We start from the raw sequence: 24,540 nt of genomic DNA on the forward strand, positions 1-24,540 counted from the left end.
GAAAGATGGGAATGCTGTATATGGCATTGTGTGACACTGGCACTGCTAGGCTGAGGCTGTAACCCTTGTTGGTCTGTCCTCAGGGATGAGAGACCCGATGTCTGCATTGTCCTGCTTCAGGCTGCCAGGCATCATGGCAGCCTTTGCAGTTGGCAGGAAGAATGTTGTCAGAGAACTTTCCATTGCTCTTGCTGCTTTATTTGTTTGAAGTGCTGCATGAATTAGCAACAACATTGTCCCAGGTTCTTGTTTTTCACATTTTCTTCTGGAATCTGGTTGTGATAGAATGGAAGAGACTTTTAACCCCAAAATGAGAAGTTTCTTAAAGATTTCAGGTTCCTATTGTTGTGCAAGTCTCCGCGTGACAGTTTTCCTTTGCAGTTTTTTTGAGTGTGCATATTGCTGCTCTTGTGAGAAAAAGACTACGCTCTCACCCTGGTCATCTTTTAGTCTAGATTAAGACTTATTAAGTCCTGAAAAATGCTAGGAAGGGAGAGTGCTAGAGTTGACAATGATTGTAAATTCTTACTTATCTTTTTTTTTGGTCCAGTGAGGTTTCATGAGTCAGACTGGGCTGTTGGGAGTTGCTTCTGAAGATGTACATGCTGGTTGAAAACCGCACGAGTTCCCACCTTCATCTGAAGAGGTCACCTGGCATCCGAGCGTGGTCTCTCTTTGTTGGTAAGGCCATAATATTCCTCAGTTTCAGAGCTTGCTTTAAAGGAAGAGCTCACAGAATAAATGGCTGAAAGAGCCTCTAACAAGAGCTGCCCGTCTTCCAGGCATGTTTCTTTCAAGAAGAATCATCATGCTTTGAACTTCTTTAGCGTAGCCACTAAATGAGTCTGAAGTCTCCTCTTCAGTGTGGTAGTTTCAATGTGAGACTGATAATCTTTCAGTCTGTCACCTGCAGAACCTCAGGCTCATAGACAGAATTTTAAGGGGGACCTGAAAGATCAAGAAAAGAAAGTTTATTATATGCCATATAGCAATATAAATATGAAGCTTCTGAAGGGTATGTGTACTTCTGTTGAAAAACATCTGCGTTTTCAGAAATGGAAAAAATCTGCAGTGGAGCGGCGCTGGGGCTAGATCTTGCATGTGGTTAACAGTTCGTGTCAGCGGCAGCGTGTGCATGAATAGGAAGTCATACAGGATGCTCTGAAAGGCGTCTGTTTTTAAATGCTAAATATGCAGTAAAAAAAGTGTTGTTTCTTTGGACCACACTGAGAGAGCAGGAGGGGAAAATGTGGCATATCCTGCTTTACAGCTGAGTGGGTCCCACTGCAGTAACATTACAACATTGTCATGCTTTTGGAGATGTCAACTTGTCATTGAGACAAGCTCTTTGCTGTTGCAGTAGCCCCCTGGGGCATGAGGCACTCTGCTGCTGCTGCTTCCTCCTCAACGGGAGAAAGGGGCTGGCAGCTTCTGACACAACTCTGTTGCAGAAGTTTTTTTCTGGCTCCACCAAGAGTGGAAAAATAACTGTTGTGGTGTTTATGGTAGCATGCTCAAAGCTATACTGTGCTTGAGAGGAAGTATGGTGTAATGGTTAGATTGAGAGTCCTTCTGAAATTCAGTTACAGATTCTGTCATGAGCTTTTATTTCTGACCTCAGCTTCAGTGAGGTTTTTTATCTCTGACCTCAATGTCTTTGCAGAATGGGAGGCGTTTTTATACTGAGTTCAGTAAAGAAATAACGGACTCTTTCATATAGTGATCAATGTTGCAATCGTGTTGTCCCCTTTCAAAAAAGTGATGAAACTTTGTCGATATTCATATGTTTTTCATCAGGGAATTTTAGATTGTTTGAGATGCTTGTTTCCCTAATTCTCTTCCCTCTCATCCTAGGCATAGCCTCCATAGGTCTGGCTGCTGCTTATTATAGTGCAGGTAATGGCCTATCCTTTTTTTTTTAAGAATTGTTTATTTCCTGTTGATCTGTTTGTCATGCTGGTGACTCCTCTCTGCAGCTTCTGTCTGGCCTTACAAAGGCAGTGTAGGTACCTATCGCACTTTGTGCCATGGATATTAAAATCCAATCATGATTGTTGCCTGTGTATGACTTGCTGTACTTGAATGGTCTACTTCTTACTCAGCCTCCCTTTCCATTTGCAAGAGTGTTTTTAATAATGATATTTAGCACTCTGTGGCATTTTGTACTTTCAGTGTGTTTTATAAATGCGATTAGCTGGTCCTCACAGCTCTCCTGGGAAGACATATAATGATTGTTTGCCATCATAATGAAATGATTACCTTGCCTTTGATGGAAGTGCTCTGTTTCTCTGGAAGCTGTTAAATCATCACTAGCAGAGATTACTCATAAAAAACACCTTTAGAGAACAGGCAGCTACTGCTGCTTCCTGCCCCCCCCTGCAATAGAGCAGCCTGCACCAAATGCCAGGTGTCCTTCCATCTGTGGAATTTATGCTGCAGGCTGTCATGTGATTCTCTTGCTGCATCGTGTTAACATCAAATTTTAAAACTTAACAGTGTGTAGGAATATGCTACCAGTATAATCAACATATTTTTATTTGAAGAGCAAGGTCCAGTGAAAGCTGTTTGACACACGGGCTATATCAGCCTTTTTTTTCCTTAAGACATTGCAACAAAATTTTCTGGAACAATACTGAGTGTGGTTTCACTCTGCCTGCAGTAAGAGCCTGAGTAAGCAAATGGCTTAGGCTGCTGTGTGTAAACATTTCCAGAACATAAGATGCAAGTGTTTATTTGTCAAGAGGGCTGACTGCTTCCTTTCATGAAGAACCATGTTTGCTTCAGTGAATTTCAGTTGTCCCTTACCCTTGTCCTCTGCAGCACAAATATTTGGTGACTGAGAGTTTTGTGGATGCCTTTTAAGATGCCTTTGCTTTTAGAGGAGAAGGATGTGTAGTGATGTTACAAGCTTGCCTGTAATACCTGTGCTTGTAGTTCTCTGTGGTTTGGAGCCCAGTGTAGATGGAGTCTTTGAAAAACATTTGAAGAGTTTCTGTATTTTTATGCTGGGAGAGAGCTGTAAAACAGCTTGCATTGCAACTAAAGGCAGAAATGTTGCATCAGAGAGACCTTTTTTGTTCTGTTGCCTTTGAAGGGAGCATGTTACTTTTAAAACTAACTGTTTGAATACCAAAGAAGGAGGAAAACCCCTAAATTTGTGCATGTTATGCATTGTTCAGACAGCTTGGCATGGAAGCTCTTCTATATGGCCGGGTGTTTCTTTGTGGCAGCACAGAATCTGGAGCAGTGGGAGGTAAGATGCTGAACTTGGGAAATGAGGCTGTGCAAGTTTAGAAACGGTTGGCAGATGCTGATTTCAGCACTTGCTCAGTCCAAACAGACAAGTCATGCTTTTGATTTTGAGGAAACCCTTTGGGGTTGCTATACTAGGACTAGAATTAGGGCAATTATTCTTACACTACACAAGCATGAAAATGTGAAGCTAAATATAAGTGTGTTTTTTTTAAGAGGAGACTTGCCTAAAACTGTTTTGTGGCCTTTTCTTCCTCTGATATCAAAGAGGGAGAAGGAATAACACATTAATCTGCTACAACATGATTTCATACTTACTGTTCCAGTAATGATGGAATGACCATTAAATAGGGTAGCTCTAACCTTCTGGGCTACTCAGCCATTTTCCACTGGGAAAAGTGGTGTTTGTGAAGCTGGTTTTTAACCTTGTGGATGTTGATTTGTTAGGAGTTGGACTGAGAGCAATAACCCATTACATAGGCTTGTCACCCTGCTGACCCGAGTTGCTGTTAGAACAAGCAACCCACGCGTAGGAGACACCCTCCTTTCATTGATGGTCAGGGATGTTCCTGGGCCATATAGCATGGCACTGGAATTTTGGTGGAGTTAATGACTGTGTTAGTCAAAAGTGTAATTAGAACCTACATTCACTGTATGCTTACACTGTTGGCCAAATGCGTACACCAAAAGTGAAAATTACAGGAGCTCAGTTAGTGTGCAAATTTGATTCCAGGCGAAGTTTTTATTACATAAATAATGCTGCAAGAGGGGCAATGAAACCAGCTTTAACTTCCTTGTAGCAGTAACACAGGAGATACAGTCAAGTCTCTGTTAAAACCAAGAGCAAGATTGTCATTTTTCACTGTCTGATAATAGAGGAATGTCTAAAATATCTCTGCATTTTTCTGTTACCAAGATTATTTTCCTATATAACTATTTTTTATTTTACTTTGAAGCGTTGCTACTGATGGTGTTTTTAAGAAAATCTTGATTTTTATTTTTCAATCTTACAGGAAGCTGTATTTGATAAGAACAAGGGAACAGTCTGCCTAAAAACATTCAATCTTTACAAAAAAATACTGACCTTCTCAAAAGGAGGCAATGAACAAGGTGAGAAAGCCATATCTGTGGTAGCAAATGTGGTGGGCAGATGGAAGAAATGCATACGTGCCCATTTAATAAGCTTCTCTGGAGTTCTGTACTCAAATTAGTTGCATCTGCTTCCAGATCTGTGTTGTTCCCGAGCAGCAGATGTAATAATCTGCCTCTCAGGACACAAATGCTTTTTCAGGTTAGGGTGCTGAATGCATCTTGTTAGTTGTTTTAATCCAAACTAGGGTTACACGTTGCTTTCTATAATGGCCTTAGCCGTTCTGTTGGGATGTTAATGGGCAGGTTTGCATTTCCCTTGGCTAGCCTGCTTTGCAGATGGGACTGGTGGAAAACCTTAAATTTTTAATCTAGCGATTGAGTTCTCCATAATCTAATCTGGTTTTGGTAGCAGGCAAATCTTTAGCTATCATGTGCAGGCAGGCATGTTATGTCTTGCAGATAGATGCATTTAAAACGGTATATTTAGTAGGCTCAGCTTAATGCACTGACTTGTTTCTTTGATACTGTCAGAGTAACAGAAGCTGCAGTATAGTGGTTGACTTGGTTGAGTCACTGTGAGCCAGGAGCTCCATTGCAAACTAAAGTCGGATCCTTTTCAATGTCAGATTTTTTTATTCTACTTTCTAATCCAAATCAAACTCTCAATATGCTTGGAAAACTGACAACATTTGGAATGCCCTTAAGGTGAATTGGTTTTTAAACAGTTCACTTTGGAGATAGAAGGTAAGAGATGTGGGGAGAGGGATGTTTAATGTTTTTGAAACTTTCTTTAGGGCATATTTATATGTTGGGGAGCTGAGCACGTCTCTTCATGAGAGGTTTTTGATATGGCTGTTTCAAGTACTGTTAACATGGGGATGCAGAGATCAGCGGATGCTCTGAACAGTTAAATCTTTCAGTATTTCTTCAGTCTCAGCAAAGCTAACACCTGTTACCTACTCTGTACAGAAAAACAGTTAAAACTGTTGTTAAATTAAGTGGGAAGTAACAAACGAATGGTCCCCAGTTTCTGGGAGGCAGTATAGCTTCTTCATTAGGGCCTATACCAGCCCGTGTGGGCTGTAGTCTCTCCTCGTTTGTTTTGCCTGACTAGCTCAGCAGTTGTTTGCTATTGCAGCTCTGCCCCGGTTGTGTGGGACCAGAGCCATAGTACCCGAGAGCACGGAGTCCCCGTCACCAAGTCACTAGTAGCAGTGCCGAGAGTTTGCTGTGATGCTAACAGACTGCTTTGTTTCCCACATCTGTCTGCAGTGGTGGCCCTACTGAATGAGATCCGAGATGTGAACGTGGAAGAGGAGACTGTGCGATATTTTGGGAAGGGTTACCTGGTTGTGCTACGATTTGTCACTGGATTTTCACACCCGTTGACTCAGAGTGCAGTGTTGAGCTGCAGGAGGTGCAGTGTGGGCTTTTTTAAATTGGGGTGTGTAAGGTGGGACATACCAGTCGCGTGGGTCGGTAGCTGCCAACTACTGAGCCTCAGCTTAGCTCCGTTTCCATACTGGTTGATATGACCTTGTGTTAGTTTAACTTCTTAAAAACCTTTAATGCCTTCAGTTGCAGACACTTGGGTAACGCCATCTCCCATCAGGAGACTGTATTTACATACCCAAGATCCCTCTAGTGCTGTATGGCTGCTGTAGTTACCTTCATAGCTCAGCTGTGCAACGGCAGAGGGTGTTAATTCTATTTTGCAAACATTCAGTGTATTTATCAGTTAATGGGATTTATTTTAAGCATTGATAATAAGGAATCTTGCAGCAGGGACTGTGGGAAAAGAATTGATTTGTTCCAATGTGGAAGTAATGGCTTGGTATGTCTTCACAAGTGGGATGCTGTCAGTCATACTCTATGCTATATATGGCTGGCCCTTCAAGCAGTTATTCTCAAGAATTAGTGTGCCTGTTCTTGTCTTCTCAACACCATGGTTCCACTAACTCTTACGTTGTTTCTTCTTTTCCACAGTGATGTGGAAGCAGTTGCCAAACTCATTACTAGTTTTCTGGAACTGGACAGAGTAGAGAGCCCACAAGATCTCTCTCAGAGCAGTGAAACAGAGGCTAGTGATGCAGATGAACCACAGGATAAATATTAGTCATCATGAGCTGAAGAAAGCCAAGGCTTTCAGACATCTGGAAGATATACTGATTGCTCTTCAGAAAAAGAAATCCCTCAGTCTTGACCTGGACGTTTCTCTACGTGTGCATTTACAGTGGAGGAATCTGTCTTAGGGCACCTTTTTCTGTGCTAAACTGCTTTGAGATCCGTGCTCCCAGTATTGCTGTCGTAGAGTCCAAAGCCAATTCTGTTTTATTTGCTCCTTTGCCTTAGTTCCTGCATGTGGACACTGCTGGCTTCTGAACTTTGTCAGCTCATCAAACTTGTCTAGGAATAGTTATTTATTAATGAATTGGTTTGAAATCGTTTATTGCTTTCCCATTAATGAAGTGGAGCTACAGATGTAAGCTTGCCCTTATTGCAAACATCTGCTGCAGGTACAGTGTAGGAAATGTAGAAGAGCTGAATTTGTAACTCGTAACACAGTGCTCTGAGGTTTTTCTTTAAATGTTACAAATGACTGAATGTATTGCTAAATTGGTTTTAAGCAGCTTAGTATGTGCAATTAAGTGATGCAGAATAGTGGCACTTGTATTCTCTACTACTGACTTGCCATTAGATACCAGGGGAAATTAAAGTTTGAGTGACTTGGAATTGGAAACATCAGGCTGAATAACGTGTTACATCATCTTACTTCTCGTGGCCTTGCCAAGGAGCCATGAATAGTAAACAAGAAAACGATCATGTTCTAGCTTAATCCTGTTGTGCTTAACTTCTGGGCATAGACTGCCCTAAGATAGAATAGCCTTTTCCTAGACCTCAATGTTTACTGCTTTAACTGTGTATTTAGAAAGGAAGAAAAGCACATCTGTTACTTTAGGGAGGGAAAGGGCTGATGTCAAACGACACTGTAGCCTAGATTTGTTTAGTATTTCCTCACTTGAAATGATACCAAAGTGCTCAATAATAACTTAATTTTTTAAGGTAGATCTAATGTTTGAATTGTACCATGTTTTACTCCAGGTGTGTAGTGTCCAGTGTGTTCTGACCAATGGTTTCATAAATAGTTAAAATACCAATTTTCCAAGGTATTTTTTGAAGTAAAAGCTACCTCTATTAGTCAATATGTTCCGTCTAGAAGTAAAACTTCCTCATGCCTCTATCAACATGTCAGTAAAAGAAAGAGATGAAAGTTCCTTCAACATGCTAGAACTGCTTGTGTTAAAGCTCACTGGGTTTTTATTTAGGAATTGTATGGTGTTAAGATGTCAATTAGAAAATACTTACACAGTTACTCCTAGGAGATCTGAACAGGGTACAGGGCAACTGTGTGGTCTTCATACTTGGCCAGCAGCAAATGGCTTCTGGCAGCAGTTTCTTCAGGACTTAAAAGAACCTGCGTTCTTCTTTCAAAGCACTCTACCTCTACGGAAGAGACAGCTATGAAACGATTTCAGTAGAAGCTCCATCCTATTGTGTGCTCCAGCTATATCTGAAACGAAGCATCTGTGCTTATCTGACCAAAGAACAGGTTGTACCGAGACTTTACTTCCAGCCTTTCAGACCTAGAATGTGCGCTGTGAGACAAAGATGCTCTTTGAAAGGGCTGTCAGGCTATGACAGCTGTTGGTGCAGCTTGACTGCAGCACAGAAGTGGGTCTGTTTCTATTAAATAAGAAACTTGTAATCACTCATCAGGTATCAAAGCAGACCTCTGCCAGTAGACACACTTGTGAAATCCTCTGAGTTGGCGGGCTAATGATGTGGCTTTCAGTCTCTACCCCACATCACTGGAGTTGGGAAGATGCTGTGTATGAAGGTGGGAAAATTGGGTTGCAGGCAAGTAGATAAATTTGGCCTTTATTTTGAAGTACAGCTGTAAGCTAAGAATAATGATCAACCCTGTTTAAAAAAAAAAAAAACAACAAACCAACCCAAACCTGCAGGGTGTAACACTTTGGAGAGTTCTTAATTTACATGCACTGTAATACATACCCTAGGTGACCTTCATTTTGGAGAGAGGAGAATGAGATGGGGAATTTGGAGCCCTCTGTTCCCCGCCTGCCCTGTGTAAAATGAGAATGTCAAGTGTTCTAAGGACTTCCAGTAAGAAATACTGAAAAAAACTAGAGCATTTAGTGGTATAATGTAAGCAAAAGGGCTCAACCTGCAGATAACTGCTGCTTTGTAGCAAGGATATCCAGAGGGAGCACGTGGTATGGACGTGCATTGCACTTCTGTTCTGAGCCCCCAGCCTTCACCGTGGATGGACAGACAGAAGTACCCATGTGCAACCTTAACTATACTGGGTTTCTTTTGTGTTTCCATGAGAGCTAATGTCCTGTGGATGCAGTGGTTTTCCAGTTAAAAATCAGCTTTAGAAAGGTACATGTATTGGTCCAACCCTACGCTGCATCGTGTGCCCTGCTTCTGCTGAGCTCTGTTGTGCATCTAGCTTGCTGTATGTTCTTGATGTTAGTAATGTATGTACGTACGGACTATGCAATGTCATCATACGGAGACTATAACAATGAAAGGAAAATTCAGAATCCCTAGGAAGGGGAATGACCTATAGTAAGATATAACATAGCTTAAGGTACATTGTGTGGAATAAGTTGCACTTTGAGTTGATGTCCAATGATGGTCTCTCTAAAGATGTTCTGTAGTGTCCCCCTCACACCTGGGCATCCTGCTGGTGGTAGGCAGCAGGGGGATGGCACAGTGCTGCTGTGCACCGTGTGTCTGGGAGGAATATTTTGACTCCTCAGCCTGTCACTTGGAGCAGCTGGTGTGATCCTCTTGTGCCACTTCCATGTTGCGTTCGGTAGCTCGGTCACCACACGAACCGGTACAGCTTCCAATGGGGACCTGAGTTCCGTGGCCTGAGCCAGCGTGAAGGGGCGCTGGGTAAATGCTCAGTTGCTGAGCGTTCTGCCTGTGTCCATGTCAGGCACTGCTGGCTGACAGGTACAACTGGGAGCTTGGTGGTACCGACCTTCCGTGCAGGTAAAGGATGTTGTAACTTGGCAACCAGATGCTGTACGTGAGCGTGTGTCACAGGCTGATGTGTACTTCTCTTGAGCTAGGGTTTGAGCTTCCCGTCTTCAAAAACTGTTTGTCTTTTCTACTTGGAAGACATATCCAGACTTTCATGTTTTGCAGGAACTGTGTGCATGGAAAGCTAACTTGTAAATTGCAGTTAACATGGGTTTGGTTATGGCAATGCCTGCGGGCTCCTCAGGGATGTGATGCGGCTTGAAGGGCCTGTTCAGAACAGCAGGTGCTAACTGAGGACAGGTTCTGTTCTTCCCTCTTTCCACTAGGCCTTTCTCTGATCTTCTTTTTCCTGCCACTTCTCCCCATTTTGCTGAAGGTTTTCCTCAGTTCTCTCGGCCTAGCACATGGAAAGGCCCAGTAAACACAGCCTTACATGTGCCTGATGTCAAGTGGCTTGTACTAAAAGGAATGTGACAGGCTAGTTTTGGTTAGGCAATTAGATACCCCTAGAAGAGTATTGCAGATGTATTTGTTAAGGTTTTTGCATCTTGGGCTGTCCAGTAACAAAGTTTGACTTACAAATGATTTGAAACCTTGCATGAAAGATCTTAAGCTGGATCTAAGCCCCTGCTCCACAAAGCCAACACTTTCTATCACGTCCTTTACTGTAACTGTACCGTAAGTGCCATTTGGCAGATGCTTCAGCTTCAACTGGAGTAGTACACCTGAAGTTACTTGCATGTACTGGTGGTTGGATGGGATCAGGGCCTTGGCTGTCATCCTGAACAAAGCAAGGCTGCATGCTGCACAAAGGGGGCAAGCTGCATTATCTGAGCTACAAGCTAATGTTCTGGTATTTCACAAAATGAGATATTCCAGTAACTGGGATCAATTGTGCAAGTCTCAAAGAAAATCAAAGTATTTCTGTAGCCGAGATGTGACCCTTGTGCTGTATTTATGAAGTTACACAGATACCAAAAGCGAAGCTGGTGTATGTAGTAAGTAGAGCGCTAGTTCTGACACTGTAGTAGATTGCTAGAGGCAAAAATACTTGTGGAAAATGTTTGGAAAGTGCTTTTCTACTTTAAAATTGCAAGTAGAGTTTCAGCAGGGCCTTGTGTGTTGTCTTTTTAAAAAAATGTCCATTGATAAACTTGACTTTGATAACTTGCTTGGTGTCCCTGTAGTCTTTTGTATTGTTTTGAATTAAAATGTATTAAAATACGAATGGCTGTCGAAATTACCACTTGGCACAGACGTACTGAAGGAGTTAAGGGTGGGGAGGACGGAATAGAGGAAGCCCAAATACTTAGCTCATTACTGACCCCACTTTCACTCTTTTTCAGCAGTCCAGCTTTCAATTTCATATAAGCTGACAGATCCAACTCTCCCTTGGTGAATAATTTGCATTTTTTCCCTCTTTAAACCAAACCAACATGGCACATGCAAAACAAAGGCAAGTTTCCACAAACATTTTGAGTATCAAAGGATTTATTAAAGTAAAATAAATTAAGATCTTGCTTAGTTCAAAGTATGTGACTCTTGTAATTAAGGTATACATAGCAATTGATAAAAATCTGCATGTGGACCTGACTCTTGGGACTCTCATAAGTTAAAGATTTGCTTATGCTGTACTTGTACTTTCAGCATCTAGAGGGTACCTAGAGCTGTACTCTTCATAATGGATTGTTCCAAGAAAATTTCAATACCTGTGCTTCCACAGTAAGACTTTCAAGAAAGTGATAAATGATGCAAACAAGGAAAGAGTATTTTGAATATTCATGGTAGCATACTTTACTTAACTACCAGAGTTTTGAGTTATTTTCCCTTGTGGTGATTATCTTAATACTCTTAAGTCCACAAAATATATTGCTATACATTATAACAAGTTCAACATTAGAGCAGAATAAAACCTAGCCTTTTCGCCTCTATTCAGTAGACTTGAGTCCTGCTTCAAACTTGGACAAACCTGTGGTATTGCTCAGATTTCACATAGCGAAGCTGATGCCTTAAAGTGACTGAGATGGCGCTTTTCTGTGCGGATGGAGCTGCGCTTAGCTCAGGGGCGCTTTGGTAAAAAGTCAAGCAGCCCAAGGTGTTAAGGCAGTTTTCGCTCAAAGTCCAAGTGCCACCTTCCCTCTTGGTGGTAAGCTCTTTGCTGGAGCTCGCTCTTGCTCTGCCCTGTGATGGTGTATGTCCTCTTTCATGCCTCTGCTCTAACCTCACCTGATCATCAGCATTGCCAGCAGTTCCTTGCTGAGGCTTCTGCCAAAAGCTGGATGTTAATTTCTTGATCTGAAGCTAATCAAAGCTGGATTTAAGAATGATGGTTTTCTGTATTTTAAAGACAGAAAAAGTCCAAAAAAAAATCTGGAACAAATCAACTGCTATATGTTGTGGAAGGACTTGTCATGATGGAATGCTAGGACACATATCTGAACAGAGCTGAAAGGTGAAGGAGTCACAGTACAGAACATAAGGACCTAAAGCATGTTTAAAGCATCCTAAATCTTTCTTTTCATGGGAATTCCAAAAGGAGGATGTGTTGGTTCCTACTAGAGTAGAGCTTGTAGAACCTTTGCAGGTCTTTATGTAAGAAAGTCTGTTACTACAAGTACTGAATTTGGAAGAAACTGGGTTCTCCTCGTGCCTTGTAATATAGCTGAGTTCTGACTCACTCCTCCATTCTGTTACACAAGGGGAGCAAATCTGACTTACAGGGCAGGTGACTTAAGGCTCAGCAATGTGTTAAGACAGAAAAATTACAACAGAGTTGAAGCCTATTACACTAATAAATTCCTTTGTGCCTTCAGGTCACTTGCTTAATCACAGTTCTTGCTTCCATTCTCAAGATGACAAACCCTAGGTGTATGACGAGCTCTCAGTTTCCACTAGGCACGTTTTCCCACGGAATGAGACAGACTAATTGAAATGCCCCTAATTTTGTGCCTTTATGGCTTTATCTAAATCATCTACCACTTGCTGCAGCTTCTGTAGGCTGGGGTGGACGTTCTCCTCCATCCACTCCTCTACAGTACACTTGTGGAAAACTTGCTCCATGGCTGCTTGGAGGTCTTGCACCACAGCATTCCACTTGGAGAGAAGACTAAGCAGAAATCAGAAGGAAGAAACAATCACATTTGCAGGTGAGCTCTGCCTCGAGGGAGGGCTGGCTTACTGGGCCTTTTAAAGGGAGTGCAGTCCTTAAAATGACTTTCTGGGAAAATAAGCATCTATTACAGGAGCTCAAAGGATTTTATTTTGTACAGATGGCAAAAGGTTGATGCTGTTCGTGTTTAAGTACCATTAATCTTGGCACTTTTCTTACGCAATGACTTTTAAAGTACTGAAATGTAAGTTCAAAAAACCCCCATTGCACACATTTGAAGTGTAACTGAAACCCCCTGTGAGACTTGTTGGTAACTTAATTCTGTTTTTTATCAGGAAGACTGGATGCAGTTGGATATTCACCTTATCACAGCAAAAAATCTATAATTAGCCATTTAGCATGAACTGGCATAAAGTTTGGCCGAGCTTTGAAAATGACAGGGAGCAGGGGAAAGGGGTCTGGCTTTATTCCAAGCCCTGCCTGGAACCTGCCCCACGCTGAGCTCCTACACAGGCCAACAACTGCTGTACGATGCAGCAGGTCTATATAGGAGCAACTCCATATATAAGGGAGAGTTTTTCAGAGACCAATCTTGTACTTGTATTCAAAGAACTTGTTCAAAGATAAACACGTTCTTCTGTTTAAAACTGTATTATGAATATTTCATATTGTTTGATTCCCACTGATGCTTTTGGAATAATTACAGAAGGAGGCAAGGACTCAAAACTGTGTGTACTTGAGTGCCCAAAGTATGACAGACTCTATTTCCCCTATAATGCAAGATAAGTGGTGTTACCTTACTGCATCTGGCTGAAAGTGATGCATTATTATAGGATGAATAATCTTCCTTTTTCTGTGGTAAGGGCTGAACCAGCCTGTGACATATCTGAAAATGGATGTTAGTATGAGTGGTTTTTGAAGCAGCAGGGACATACGTGTTTGTAGGCTGGCAGGGAGGCGCTAGGGCTTTAGCTGAACTTCTGGACAAACAGAGATAATGCTTAAGCAGTGAGTAAATTTAAGTCTACATATCTTTGGAACTAGCTTGTAAAAGACTGTTCCTGGCAGATGAGAATAACTGACCATCTGTTGCAATTTACGTTTCATTTCATGCTCCTTTTTTCTTAGAACCACATCATTAAAAAATGTCATTTGAACTTTAAATAACAGTAAGATTTAATTCAGGAAAGAACTAGATTCTTGAAATAAGGCAGCACATAGTATTTAGGAATTTTGTTGAAATACTTTAAATTTTCCTCTAAATATTATGTTCTGCTGAGGTGTCAACATCTAGGGATGCGATGCCTGAAATGCAGAGCTTGATGTTAAAATTGCTTTGCTGGAGTTACGCCCCATTTTGAGATGATACAGCTCCAACACTCCTGCAGGCAGCCAGAGAATCAACATAAACCTCGTTACCTGTTCCTTTCAAGAAGTTCATCCACTGATGACTTGAGGTAGAAACTAACTTGTGTCACAAGTGTAAGGATATTGCTTCCAGGAAAGGTCCCCAGACTTGTGCTGTCCAAAGAGGATCTGTTAGTTTCTGAACTTACCACACAATGAGAAGCATCTGAATCCTGCAGCTGGAATTTTACCTCATGAAAGTATCGGTTTCCAGGTTGGACATTCCCAGGAGCTTTTCTACATTTTCTTTAATCTTTTCAGAATAGCCACCTGGCAGAAGACAGTGGAAGTAAGTAAAAGAAGCCTAAATAACTAAAATGTTCATAAAAGAGGGCTTTCCTGGAGTACTCTGCATTAGCTTAGTAGCTCTCCTTGGATGAAGGGTTTTTTTAAAAGGTAAAATGGAAGTAGAACAAGGGGAAAAAACCCAGGGGTGGGAGGAGTACATTGTCTTTCACACAACTGTCTTGTGCTGGGTAAAGCACTTCTAGCTGTGAGCTTTCCCTTCAGGGTGCTGAATACGTTTAGTGCCTTAGTTAAAAACAAGCAGGGTGAGGGTGTTTCATTTCGAAGATAAAAAATACAGAAAGACAAAAATTCTGTTGGCAACTGCCTGTAAAGAAACCAGAAACTACAGGAAGGATTTTACTAGACAGTGTACTCCCTAGATCAATTTTAAGAAAATTGATTACTTAAAACAACTTTTACATGTAAACAAGATCTATATCTACAATCAGTCTCACTTATATACCAGCAGTGTTTCAAATTGGTTTCAAAAGCAATTCAGCTTCTCAAATTTTTTTTTAGTATAAGTATGAAGAAGTTTGTGACCATTTGTGGGCTACAACATAGTAAATGACTAGTACAGTGTGGCTGGTTTTAAATACTTAGGCCAAGAGGCTTCTGCTTCCCTATCACAAACATGCAATATGTATAATTTATTGTTCATAATTCAGACCACAATCAGATAGTCAAACTACCTCAAAATATAATAAGCCTGTGCCAACCTTAGGGCAAGGTCACTTCACTCCTGCGCTAGGCATTAGCTGAGAGAGAATAAAGTTGTCATTGTACCATTCTTTAGAGCCTGCAGGCATACAGCCAATGACGGAATTGCCACAGGGAGGAGCTCACACAAAACAGAGAAGTGATCATACCTAAATAAGAAAACATTAATTCATTAGACATTTTACCGTTAGAACATACTAAACAAGTGGGAAGTTGTAATATTTCAATCACTAAAATTCAAAGAGCTTTAGAAACATCAGTTTCAGTCTCAGAGAAGGGACCTTCTATCTCTGAAATGCTAAATATTCCTGTTTTGCTAGTAAGAACAGATAAAGACTAGATTACTTTCTGAAGCCAAATTACAGTCAGGAATTGGAATTCAGCTCTCTAGTATTCCCTTAGACCTCCTGACTTGCATAAAAACCTTTCACTCCTTCATTACATTAACAAGTTCTTCTCTTATGCAACTTCATTCTGTGTGAATTCCCTTCAGATATACACCATGCATTAACTGTGCTGTCCACACGCAGTTCAGGGTGGCACACAGTACATTCAAGCCTTCAAATCCAGTCTGCTGGTGGTGGTGTCTGCCAAAACAATTGCTCCTGCTGGTTAATGCTGTAGCAGTTGACTGGAACTCTGAAATCCCCTCTTCGCAGTCAGTGGGTGAGGCCCAGCAGTAACCAACAGGAAGGGCTGCGGGGTTGCAAAGTTCCCTTTGAAATCCCCAGCCTCCTTGTACCTCTTTGGGAGTTTTTGGATGGAAGTTTGCTTCCATGTGACCCTTGGAACCATTTAAAAGGGTGTTCCTTACCTTTGCCAGCCGGTCAGCGCGATACCTTCAAGGACATCGGCGGGGCTACTGCTCGCCACTTTCAGCCACTGAAGGTGGTTTTTTAAGTGGTGTCCAATAAGCGTTAGAGACTGATTCACTCCTGTAGCTCCTTTAAAAGCACTAGCAAACCACACCTTGGAGAAGCCACATCTACGATACTTCTCGATGAGCTGCACTGCAATCAGACACAGAAGAACACTTACAGGACAAGTTTTCCTCCATTTTCAGCCTTGACTGTAATGCTCCAAGTAAGAGGAACCCAGGTCCAGTTACAACAGGCTGCTGAGCCTTGTCCCGTCAAGTTTTGAGCATCAGCAAGGACAGGAGATGTGACACCCCCTCTGAGCAATCCGTTTTGCTGACTGCCCTCCTGTTTTCATGTGCCCAGTTACCACAGTCCTTTCCTGTGAATTGCTAAACTGCTTCCATGCTAAGAACAGGGGCATGTAACGAGCACGTGCAACATCTGACAACTGATCTGCTTTCAACAAAGAAATATTTGTAGGCATGTTAGATGCCTGATGGGACCCTTTAGGAGTTTTTCCTTTGAATTCTATGGATGTATGAAGCCTTGAAGCTTCTTTCACAGAGCTGTTCAATATGGAACTATCTGCTTCTACTAGTTTTAATGCAAGGAGAGTTAATGCAACGGTGCTTGTGGAAAAACCTCTCAATCAGTGATTCCATAGCCCTGTTGAAAAGACTTAAGCAGCAGACAATGCAAGTCCTTCACAGGAGAAGCATAAATAGAAGAAGAAAATAAATAATAGCAACTATTATGTGAGATCAAACAAGGGCTATGTTTATGCTACTAAAGCAATAAAAAGCAATTTAACAAATAGAATTTTTTGGTGTCCCACTAAGGTATGTTTTAATCATGCTATTTTGGTTTGGCTGTTTTGCTTAAAGGGTAATGGAGCTCGTTGCTTCTGCACAGCTCAGCAGAGAAGTACAAACCTTTGCCCTCCACGTCGAGGTCTGCTGCATAGTCCCAGATCATTGGCTGCACGAGCTGTGGGACCCCGGACTCTGAAAGCAACGGAGTTCTGCTAAGTAGTGGGCAACAGACAGTTAAAAGTGAGAACTAAGCACATGCTGTTGGTGCAGAAGCGGGTGACTTGTCACTAGAATTCTTCACTTACAGCTGAAGTGCCCCTGGGCATGTTCCACCTGGCCAGGGCTTTGCATGTGCAGGTTCACATGCCAGAGGCCACTTAGTCCTGACAGACCTTGAAACCACTAATATGGACCAGCAGGGACAATTCATTGGAGACCCCATTCCTCCCCAGCCCATCTTGTTCTCAATCCCTTGAATCTATTGGTAAACCCGCTGGGTTGAACTGGTAAAGCTGCAAACTGTACACACGTGATTTCAGCTAAATTCAAAGGAAATGTTCACCCCTTAAGTTAGATTGTCTGAGCTGTGCTCAGAACTTAGCTTTTCAAGATGCTTTTACAGTACAAATATAAAGGTTTAGCTTCAAATCTCTTTATAATCAACTCCCTGACTAGTTTTAAACACGAGAAACTGATCTCTAGAGAAGCTGCAGTAAATCGTACAGAAATTCAGTACTTTAACAGCATCCCATTTTAATTTGTTTAGTCTTTATTGCCTGTGGCAGTAAAGTGCACTTAGCTAGATGCTGTGCTGCTCATGGGGAAACTGCACGGGTCCCATCTGCATTTTTTTGGATGGTTTCCCACTATTAAAGGCGTGAATAGGTCAGTCACTGCTGGAGGTGGAGGAGCTACACAGCTCTTCATGATATTGTCTAAATCTGTTTAGAGCAGACATGTAAGATGGCTCTGAAAATGCTGGAATCTGTCTATGCTAGGACTGCCCAAATTTTAGCAGTGGTTTCCCATTTTTCAACAAACAAGACTTGTGACATCAAGGTCTTGGAGCTACCCCACCATTAAGCACCAGAGTTCCTCGTGACATGCACTATGGTCACGTATACTGTCAAAGATGCTCACAGGGTCGCAGCTTCTGTGTGTGAGTCTGCGCTGCTGGAACCAGATGCTGCACACAGCAACAGCCAACACCAGAAGGTGGCACGAGGACAGGAATTTAGACTGAGGCCACAAATGCTAACAGTTGGGGTTTTTTGTTAATGTGTAAAGAAAGTAGCATTGCTGGCAACCACTGCATGATGACTGTTTTGTTTGTGACTGTGTATTACCAGACAGAAAACTGAAGTGCATGAGTTGAGACTTGCCCACTGTCATACAGAAAGTCTGTGACGCAGCCAAGGACTGAACGTCTCTCCCTTCTAGTCTAATGGATCATATCTCAGCTATTCTCAGATTTCTTGTTTTCATCTGCCGACAAAGCTGTTTTAACTGGTTGTGTAAACTTTTTTGTATGCTACAAAATATGACTCACCCCATCACTGGTCACACACCTGCCAATGTTTCCTCACTCATCCCCCTGAGCATATCATCCCACACGATGGGCGTCACAGCGGGGTAAGACGAGGCCACGCAACTTGCAACAGCTTTTATGTGGGATAAGCACAGCTTCTCTGGAGTGTTGTCTTGTTGCTGCAGCCACTGCTTTGACTCCTCTCCTTCGCCAAGGTAGTAGACCTGAAACATCAAACAAAGAATCCTGACTTCTTTTATAGGAACAGGGGGAGCGAGTCTGACACAGTGGCATGAAATTGTACAATATTCCAAACCTACTGCAAAGATATGGCACATCAGACACGTATCTGAGTATGTCCCCAAGAGTGGACGTGTTCCAAAGCACCTCTCCGTGTTGAGGACGCTGCAAGCATTTCTGTTGGTCTGCAGGAGACAGTGGCCCTGCCTAAATGCATCAGGTAAAGGAATTTTCCTATAGGAACTAAAAGATCTAAGGACTAATTAAAGCATGCTGTGTTTGTCTTTGGAAGGTTTGTCCTTGGAAGCTGCTCTCACTAGTTTTACTCAGTTCAAATCTAGCAACCCAGAAGGTCCTGAATTACATGAAGTGAGGTTCCTGTCTTGAGGAAGGAGATCATTTGTACATGAATCTAGAAGTGACTTGGGGACATGTCCAAGAGCGGCCCAGGCATACTTCATCCTATGCAGAGTGGATTCGGGCCTGTTAAGCTGGATATGCATTTAAACTCTTTGCTGTTTTAGAGCAGGTTTTAACTAAAACACATTTAATCTACATAAATAGTCTTTTGCTTTATAAAAGCTTGCAGGTCTCTCTTTAACCTTGCCATTAGTTCCCACATAACAGGATACAAACTGCTAAACCAGTAGCAGTACAGTTAAGGTGATCACAAGGAATTTCAGGGATCTGCATCCCATAGGGATGGTTTTAAGAAACTGAGAAAGAAAACAGATTCTCCTCCTCAAGGAGACAAGCTACCCAGAGGAAAAAACCAAACAGTTCCCACCACAAAAGGGCTTACTTTGAATAAGTTGGCCAGAACAACGAGCCAACATCTTACATCCGAACTCACATTATTGTTAATGAACACCTCCAATTAATATCTCACTTTTAATACTCATTTGACCTAAACCCATCTGCTGAGTTAGCTTTAAGAAACTGCTTTCAATACTACACTCAGAACAATAGAAATGACATCCTGTGCTACTGGAATAATTTATTGTCAAAAAGACTTTTCTACACTGGCTTGAGTCGGTGTTTTCTGTCCCCAAAATCCTACCCAAATGTGGCCTGGTCACCGCTGAAATGCAGAAGCCTTGGCCCTTACCATCATTCCTCACAAGGAAAAAATTCCTGGCTCAAGAGAAGTCCCACCTCATCACATCCGATGTGAAACCATTTTAAGTCTTCGTGCAGTGCCATGACCTGGTCAATCATGGCTTTGACCAGTGCCCGTGACTCTTCCTTGTGTGGGTTGAGGGCGTTGGGAAACACCTTCACCTCCCGGAGATGAGCGAACTCTTTGTGCTTCAGCACAAACTGCAAGAGAAAGGAGAGCTTGGGGAACAACTGCAAAATGAAGGGGACAGCAGTGTCCTCCTGTGCCACCTGGGCTGTGCCATGAGATATCCTCCTAAAACCTGGGTTTTGGCTGCGTGTGGGCACAGGGGACAGCACGAGGCCTCTTGCCAGGGGTGGTACAGGCAGGAGGGGCACGGCTGCTGCTCCGCGGTGCTGCGGGGGTCTCCGACCACAAAGCACCTCAAGGGGTGAAGGAAACGAGGAGGTCAATGCAACGCCACCCTGTCGCCTGGAGCCTGCAGCTGGCGGGAGCTGGATAACTGGAGCACCAGGAGTTACGATGGCGATTTCCCAACAAACCCACCCCCACGCCGGCGCTCCCGCTCGCCCAACGCGGCGCTCCCAGGCGTCGAAGGCGCGACGCCGCCCGCCCGGCGCTCACCTCCATGTGCCCGAAGGTCTGCACCAGCGGCACCACCTCCAGCCCCTGCGCCCTGGCCTGGCTCAGCACCGCCCTCACCTCCGCGGGGCTGCGGGGCGAGAGCGAGAGGTCAGGCCCCGGGGCCGGCGGCGCGGCCGCCCCCCCCCAGCCCCGGGCCCGGGCCCTCCCTGGGCGGTACCTGTAGGCGTGGGGGGCCCGCAGCGGCTCCAGCGGCCCCGCGTAGGGGAAGGTGTCCTCGTACTCCAGCAGCAGCCCGGTGGCGCCCAGGGCGCGGAGCAGCGGCAGCACCTGAGGGGGCGGGAGGGGACAGCGGGTGGGCCAGGGCGGGGCGGGGGGAGGCCGGGCCGGGGAGCCCCCGCCGGCCCCCGCCGCCTTACCTGCCCCAGGTAGGGGGCGCGGGGCGGGGCGCCCTTCAGGTCCAGGTGCACCAGGCGCCGCCGCAGCCCGCCCGCCTCCATGCCCGCCGCATGCCGCCGCTCCGGCCTCGATTGCTCCCGCCTGCTCCTCGATTGCTCGAGGCTGGCCGCGGCACCACCGCTCCGCATCGATTGCTTTGGCCTGTCGCCACCGCCGCCCCGAGACTCCGGCATAAAGCGCTTGACCGCGTCTCTTCGCCCCGGCTCCGGTGTCTCCGCGCTGCCCAGCCGCTGCCTTTCCGTCTCGGTGAGGCTTCTGCCGCTGCTCTCGGCTCTGTAATGGCTGTCTCCTCTCTGCTAGTCTGAAGCGTTTCTGTTCGGCGGCCGATTGCTTTCCCCTGGCAGGCGGGAGTGGCGGGCCGAGCGCATCGCTCTGTGTCGGCGGGCGCGATGGCTCCGCAGCGGCGGGCAGCGCCGCGCGGCCCCGAGGGCGGCGGGACGGCGGCTGGGCCCGACCGCGGGGGCCGCCGCCACAGCAGGTACTCGGCGGGGCTGGGCCGCGGGGCTGCGGTTAGCGGCTCGCACCTCCCGCCGGCAGCGACCGCCGCTGTTCCCGGGGTGGCGGTGCCCAGGCCCGGTGGCTGAGGGGAGCGGCCTGCGGCAGCGCCGCCGGCTACTGTGGGAAGGCGGGCTGTAACCCTTGGGCATGAGAGGGATAAAAACTGCGTCTGTTCATAAACATGTGTGTGTATAGTCAAAACGAAGGGTCAGTCGGGGTACCGGCCCTGGCCCTTGGCCGGGTCTCCCCGGTATCGGGCAGGGTAGCGGCCAAAGCCGTTCCTCACCGGCTCGGGAGCGTGTTGTTTCCTGACGTGGGACTGTCGCTGTGCTCCTTCCGTAGTGCCAAGAAGAGCAGAGGCCAACAAGGGTCACGGTGGAGGTGGCTGAAGGCAGCGTTCCTCCTCTCTTCTGCTGCGGTCGGTGGCCTCCTGAGCTGGAGCTACCTGAGCGCCGAGGATGGGGTCACCGAGGTGCTCGCTCGTCACAGTGAGAACTTGCAGGACAAGTTCATTGAGATCCCCTGCTCTGAGGACTACGACAGCCACAAAAGATTTGAAGGTATTTGGGTAGGGTTGTCTGAGGTGGGATGAAGCAGTCTTCAGAGGACTGCAGCAGGCTGACTGCTGTCTAAGTCTGTTAAACCAAACGTGTGCTGCAAGGCTCCTGTGTTTCTAGCAAACACCTGGTCACCGTGTTTATCATTTAAAGTCCCAAATGTTCATGCCTCTTGGGCCAGCCCAGAAGTTGTTGTACCTGAGAGGTTTTTCTGTCGTTCCTCCATAACTCTCGTCTGAAGCTGCTTTGCTTTGGCCGTGGGAAATAAACCTTTTGTTAAATTTGTTTCTAGTGTCTCTTCATACTCTGTTGATTCTTGTGGTGAGTTTGTCACTGGTGAATAACCATACAGGATATGGAATGGAACTGATTTAGAGTATTGTCTGTACTGCTAGCAGGTGATAATGGCGCAATTGCCAGCTTCTGATATGCTTGTTTTGAGATGTGTCTGCACAGGCAGCTTTTTATACTCCTGCAAAGCATTTCTCCTTTGTCTTTTTCTTTCAGCTGAGCCTGTTTTCTCTCAAGTTAGTATTTGTCTCCCCTGGCACTTATTTCTTTGGAGTGTTGATGTTGGATCTTCTGGAGAAAGGGAAGATTTTCATCTTCTCTGATGAAAAGCAGTGAGAAAATTGCAGTCTGCATGGATAAGCTATGCTGATGTTCTTTTTCAGATTTGCAAAGTGTCTTTTGATTAACATTTTGAGCTGGTACTGCTGCCAGAGAGCAGCTCTGCTCTTGCTTTTTATCAGCCTACCTGTATGTCTAGCTGTGTGTTGACTGATAAGATTTTGCTTCTGAAAAAAAAAGTATTTCTGAGTTATTTTTTAGGCAAATCAGTTGTGTTATCTGATTCGTTATGTGGCTGACAGAACACTTGCTGACACAAAGCTGGAGGCAGTGTGGAGGCTGGAAGAAGCTGCTTGGAGTTGAGGAAGAACGAAGATGATCAAAGGGCTGGAGAACCTTCCCTGTGAGGGAAGACTGAAGGAGTTAAGTCTCTTCTCCTGGAGAAGAGAATGCACAGGGGGACCACATCATAGTATTCCAGTACTAAAGGGCAGCTATGAAGAGGATGAAGGTTCTCCCTGCACAAGGAGCCACAAGGGGCAAGGGGTACAAGTTGCACTGGGCAAGGTTTCGTCTTGATGTGAGAAATATTTTATATAAGGAGAGCAGTCAGTCACTGGAACAACCTCCCCAGGGATCTAGTAGAGTCCCTATGACTGGAGGTTTTCAAGATGCAATTGGACGGGGTGTTAGATAATCTCACCCACGCTCACTTTCCCATCAAACGCTGGACCAGGTGATCTTTTGAGGTCCCTTCCAATCTGAGCTGTTCTACAGTTGTACAATTTCTAACTTCCAGTGCCGATTCTGGTAGAAAGTGTTTGTCAAACTGCAGCCTGGGTGTGGTGTGCCAAAGCTGTGGAAGCAATGCCCTCTGTCCTCTTCTCTTGGCTGGTGCTGGTGCTGTTGATTGAAAGGCTTGTAACATAAACCAAAAGTTTGTGTAGTCTGTGGGCAGATAGTTTTTCCCCAGTGCTGCCACTGTAGCATCTTTTTGGGGAGGATTCATCCCAAATGTTATTGAGGCCAAGAAAGCTGCTGTCAGGAAGCTACCAGCAGGAAAACTTCCTCAGGTAGGGGGATTTTTTGGATGAGCATGTCAAAACACATGTTCTAACTTTTCACAGTTGCTGTAAGGAGAAAGGCTTTATTGGCTTTATTTGCATAGTGCCAAGGCCAGAGAAAACTGCAGCCAGTGTTGCCACAGGTTTGATAGTTATGACTGAGGTAAAGCTAAACTGTCTGCATTCTCTTATTAGGGCTTCTGCTTATCAAAAGAAACCCCCAAAACCAACAAAACCTTATTTTTTCCCTTTTGTGGTTTGGCAGGGGAATTTTCTGAGCTGTGGACTTGTGGTCTTGGCAACCCCATCAGTTATTCTTTCCTTCAGAAGGAAGGCAGGGACTTTGAGGGGATCTGTGCCTGGGGAGAGGAATGAATGTGGTCTCTGTTCTGGTGATGTCACGGGGAGCAAGCTCTGCAAATGCTAACTGGAGGGTGAAGGGTGACCTCTTGGATTTGATTGACATGGCTGGCACCAACCCAGGAGGAACAAAGGGGAGTCATCTTGTGTGAGTTCGTATTCCGGCTTTCTAATTAGATGTTTGCTTGCTGCTGCTTCTTCCCTTGTGATTGACTTTGGTTTTCAGCAGATGTTTTTACATGTGTGCCCCTGTGCTATGCTCTCAGAAAGAGATCGGTGCTATTAGAAACGTGTGAACATCTGTTTTGTGAAGTGGTTGGTTGAAACTGTGTTTGCTCTTGGTTTTTAACTCCTGTCCCCTGCTCTGTGCCCACAAGAGGGTGGCGGTGAGCTGCTGAGCCTTGCTGTCGCGTCCAAGCTGGGCTCCTCGCTCCTTGTGTGTGTTACTGATAGCTTAGTGAGGCAGTAAATGTGGATTACGGGTTTCTGCCAAACTGGATCCAGCTCCGGAGCTTTAGTCACTTTGTTGGAAATAGCTTTCTATCACTCAATAGCTTTTCATTCTCTGTCGTTACTCTGGCTTGACATCCGCAGCTGCTGGCTCTGTGTCAGAAGGAGGCACATTCCTATCATCACTTGGTGTCTGATGCTCAGCTGTAAAGTTTCCGCAGCTGGGATGAGCTTTTTATTTATGCACCTGTCCCTGCTTCAAACTGAACTAGTGCAACTCAGCTTCTAGTTTGCTTCAAATGATAGGTGGTGTCATGGAGCGGTGACTTGATTTCCATAGCGCTGCCTGCCAGTAAACATGCTTTGTACAGGGATAAAATGTCTTATTTTCTGGAGGCCAAGCACTCAGCTTAGTGTGTTTGCAGAAGATGGGGTGTTCTGTGAGCACAGTCTCATTGGCATTCTGAACCCTGCAGCCAGATCTGGCTGTTTCTGC

At 44.7% G+C, this 24,540-nt stretch overlaps 3 protein-coding genes across 3 annotated transcripts in view; 2 read left to right on the forward strand and 1 right to left on the reverse strand.

Moving 5' to 3' along the window:
- Window positions 1–582: 582 nt before the first annotated feature.
- On the forward strand, window positions 583–6,479 carry CYBC1 (cytochrome b-245 chaperone 1). Its single transcript, XM_086473707.1, has 6 exons — window positions 583–681; window positions 1,855–1,896; window positions 3,180–3,253; window positions 4,266–4,362; window positions 5,617–5,761; window positions 6,331–6,479. Exons 1-6 carry the CDS (start codon window positions 597–599, stop codon window positions 6,458–6,460), a joined length of 573 nt encoding a protein of 190 aa, XP_086329833.1. The 5' UTR covers window positions 583–596; the 3' UTR covers window positions 6,461–6,479.
- A 4,463-nt stretch (window positions 6,480–10,942) lies between these two features.
- On the reverse strand, window positions 10,943–20,586 carry HEXD (hexosaminidase D). The gene is made up of 12 exons (XM_086473454.1): window positions 20,506–20,586; window positions 20,307–20,416; window positions 20,129–20,216; window positions 19,540–19,704; window positions 18,185–18,368; window positions 16,737–16,808; window positions 15,759–15,954; window positions 15,011–15,093; window positions 14,128–14,206; window positions 13,949–14,050; window positions 13,326–13,415; window positions 10,943–12,526 (listed from the first exon to the last, which is right to left on the reverse strand). The coding sequence occupies exons 1-12, from the start codon at window positions 20,584–20,586 to the stop codon at window positions 12,358–12,360; spliced, it is 1,419 nt and encodes a 472-aa protein (XP_086329580.1). The 3' UTR covers window positions 10,943–12,357.
- Window positions 20,587–20,934: 348 nt separating this feature from the next.
- The window catches only part of OGFOD3 (2-oxoglutarate and iron dependent oxygenase domain containing 3), a 43,350-nt gene continuing 39,744 nt past the window's right edge, over window positions 20,935–24,540 (forward strand). The window contains exons 1-2 of the mRNA XM_086473615.1: window positions 20,935–21,023; window positions 21,386–21,603. Coding sequence (XP_086329741.1) covers window positions 20,935–21,023; window positions 21,386–21,603 — 307 coding nt within the window. The remainder of the gene's footprint in view (window positions 21,024–21,385; window positions 21,604–24,540) is intronic.

Source organism: Leptosomus discolor, chromosome 15 (assembly GCF_034619465.1).
Source record: "Leptosomus discolor isolate bLepDis1 chromosome 15, bLepDis1.hap2, whole genome shotgun sequence".
Lineage (NCBI taxonomy): Eukaryota > Metazoa > Chordata > Aves > Leptosomiformes > Leptosomidae > Leptosomus > Leptosomus discolor.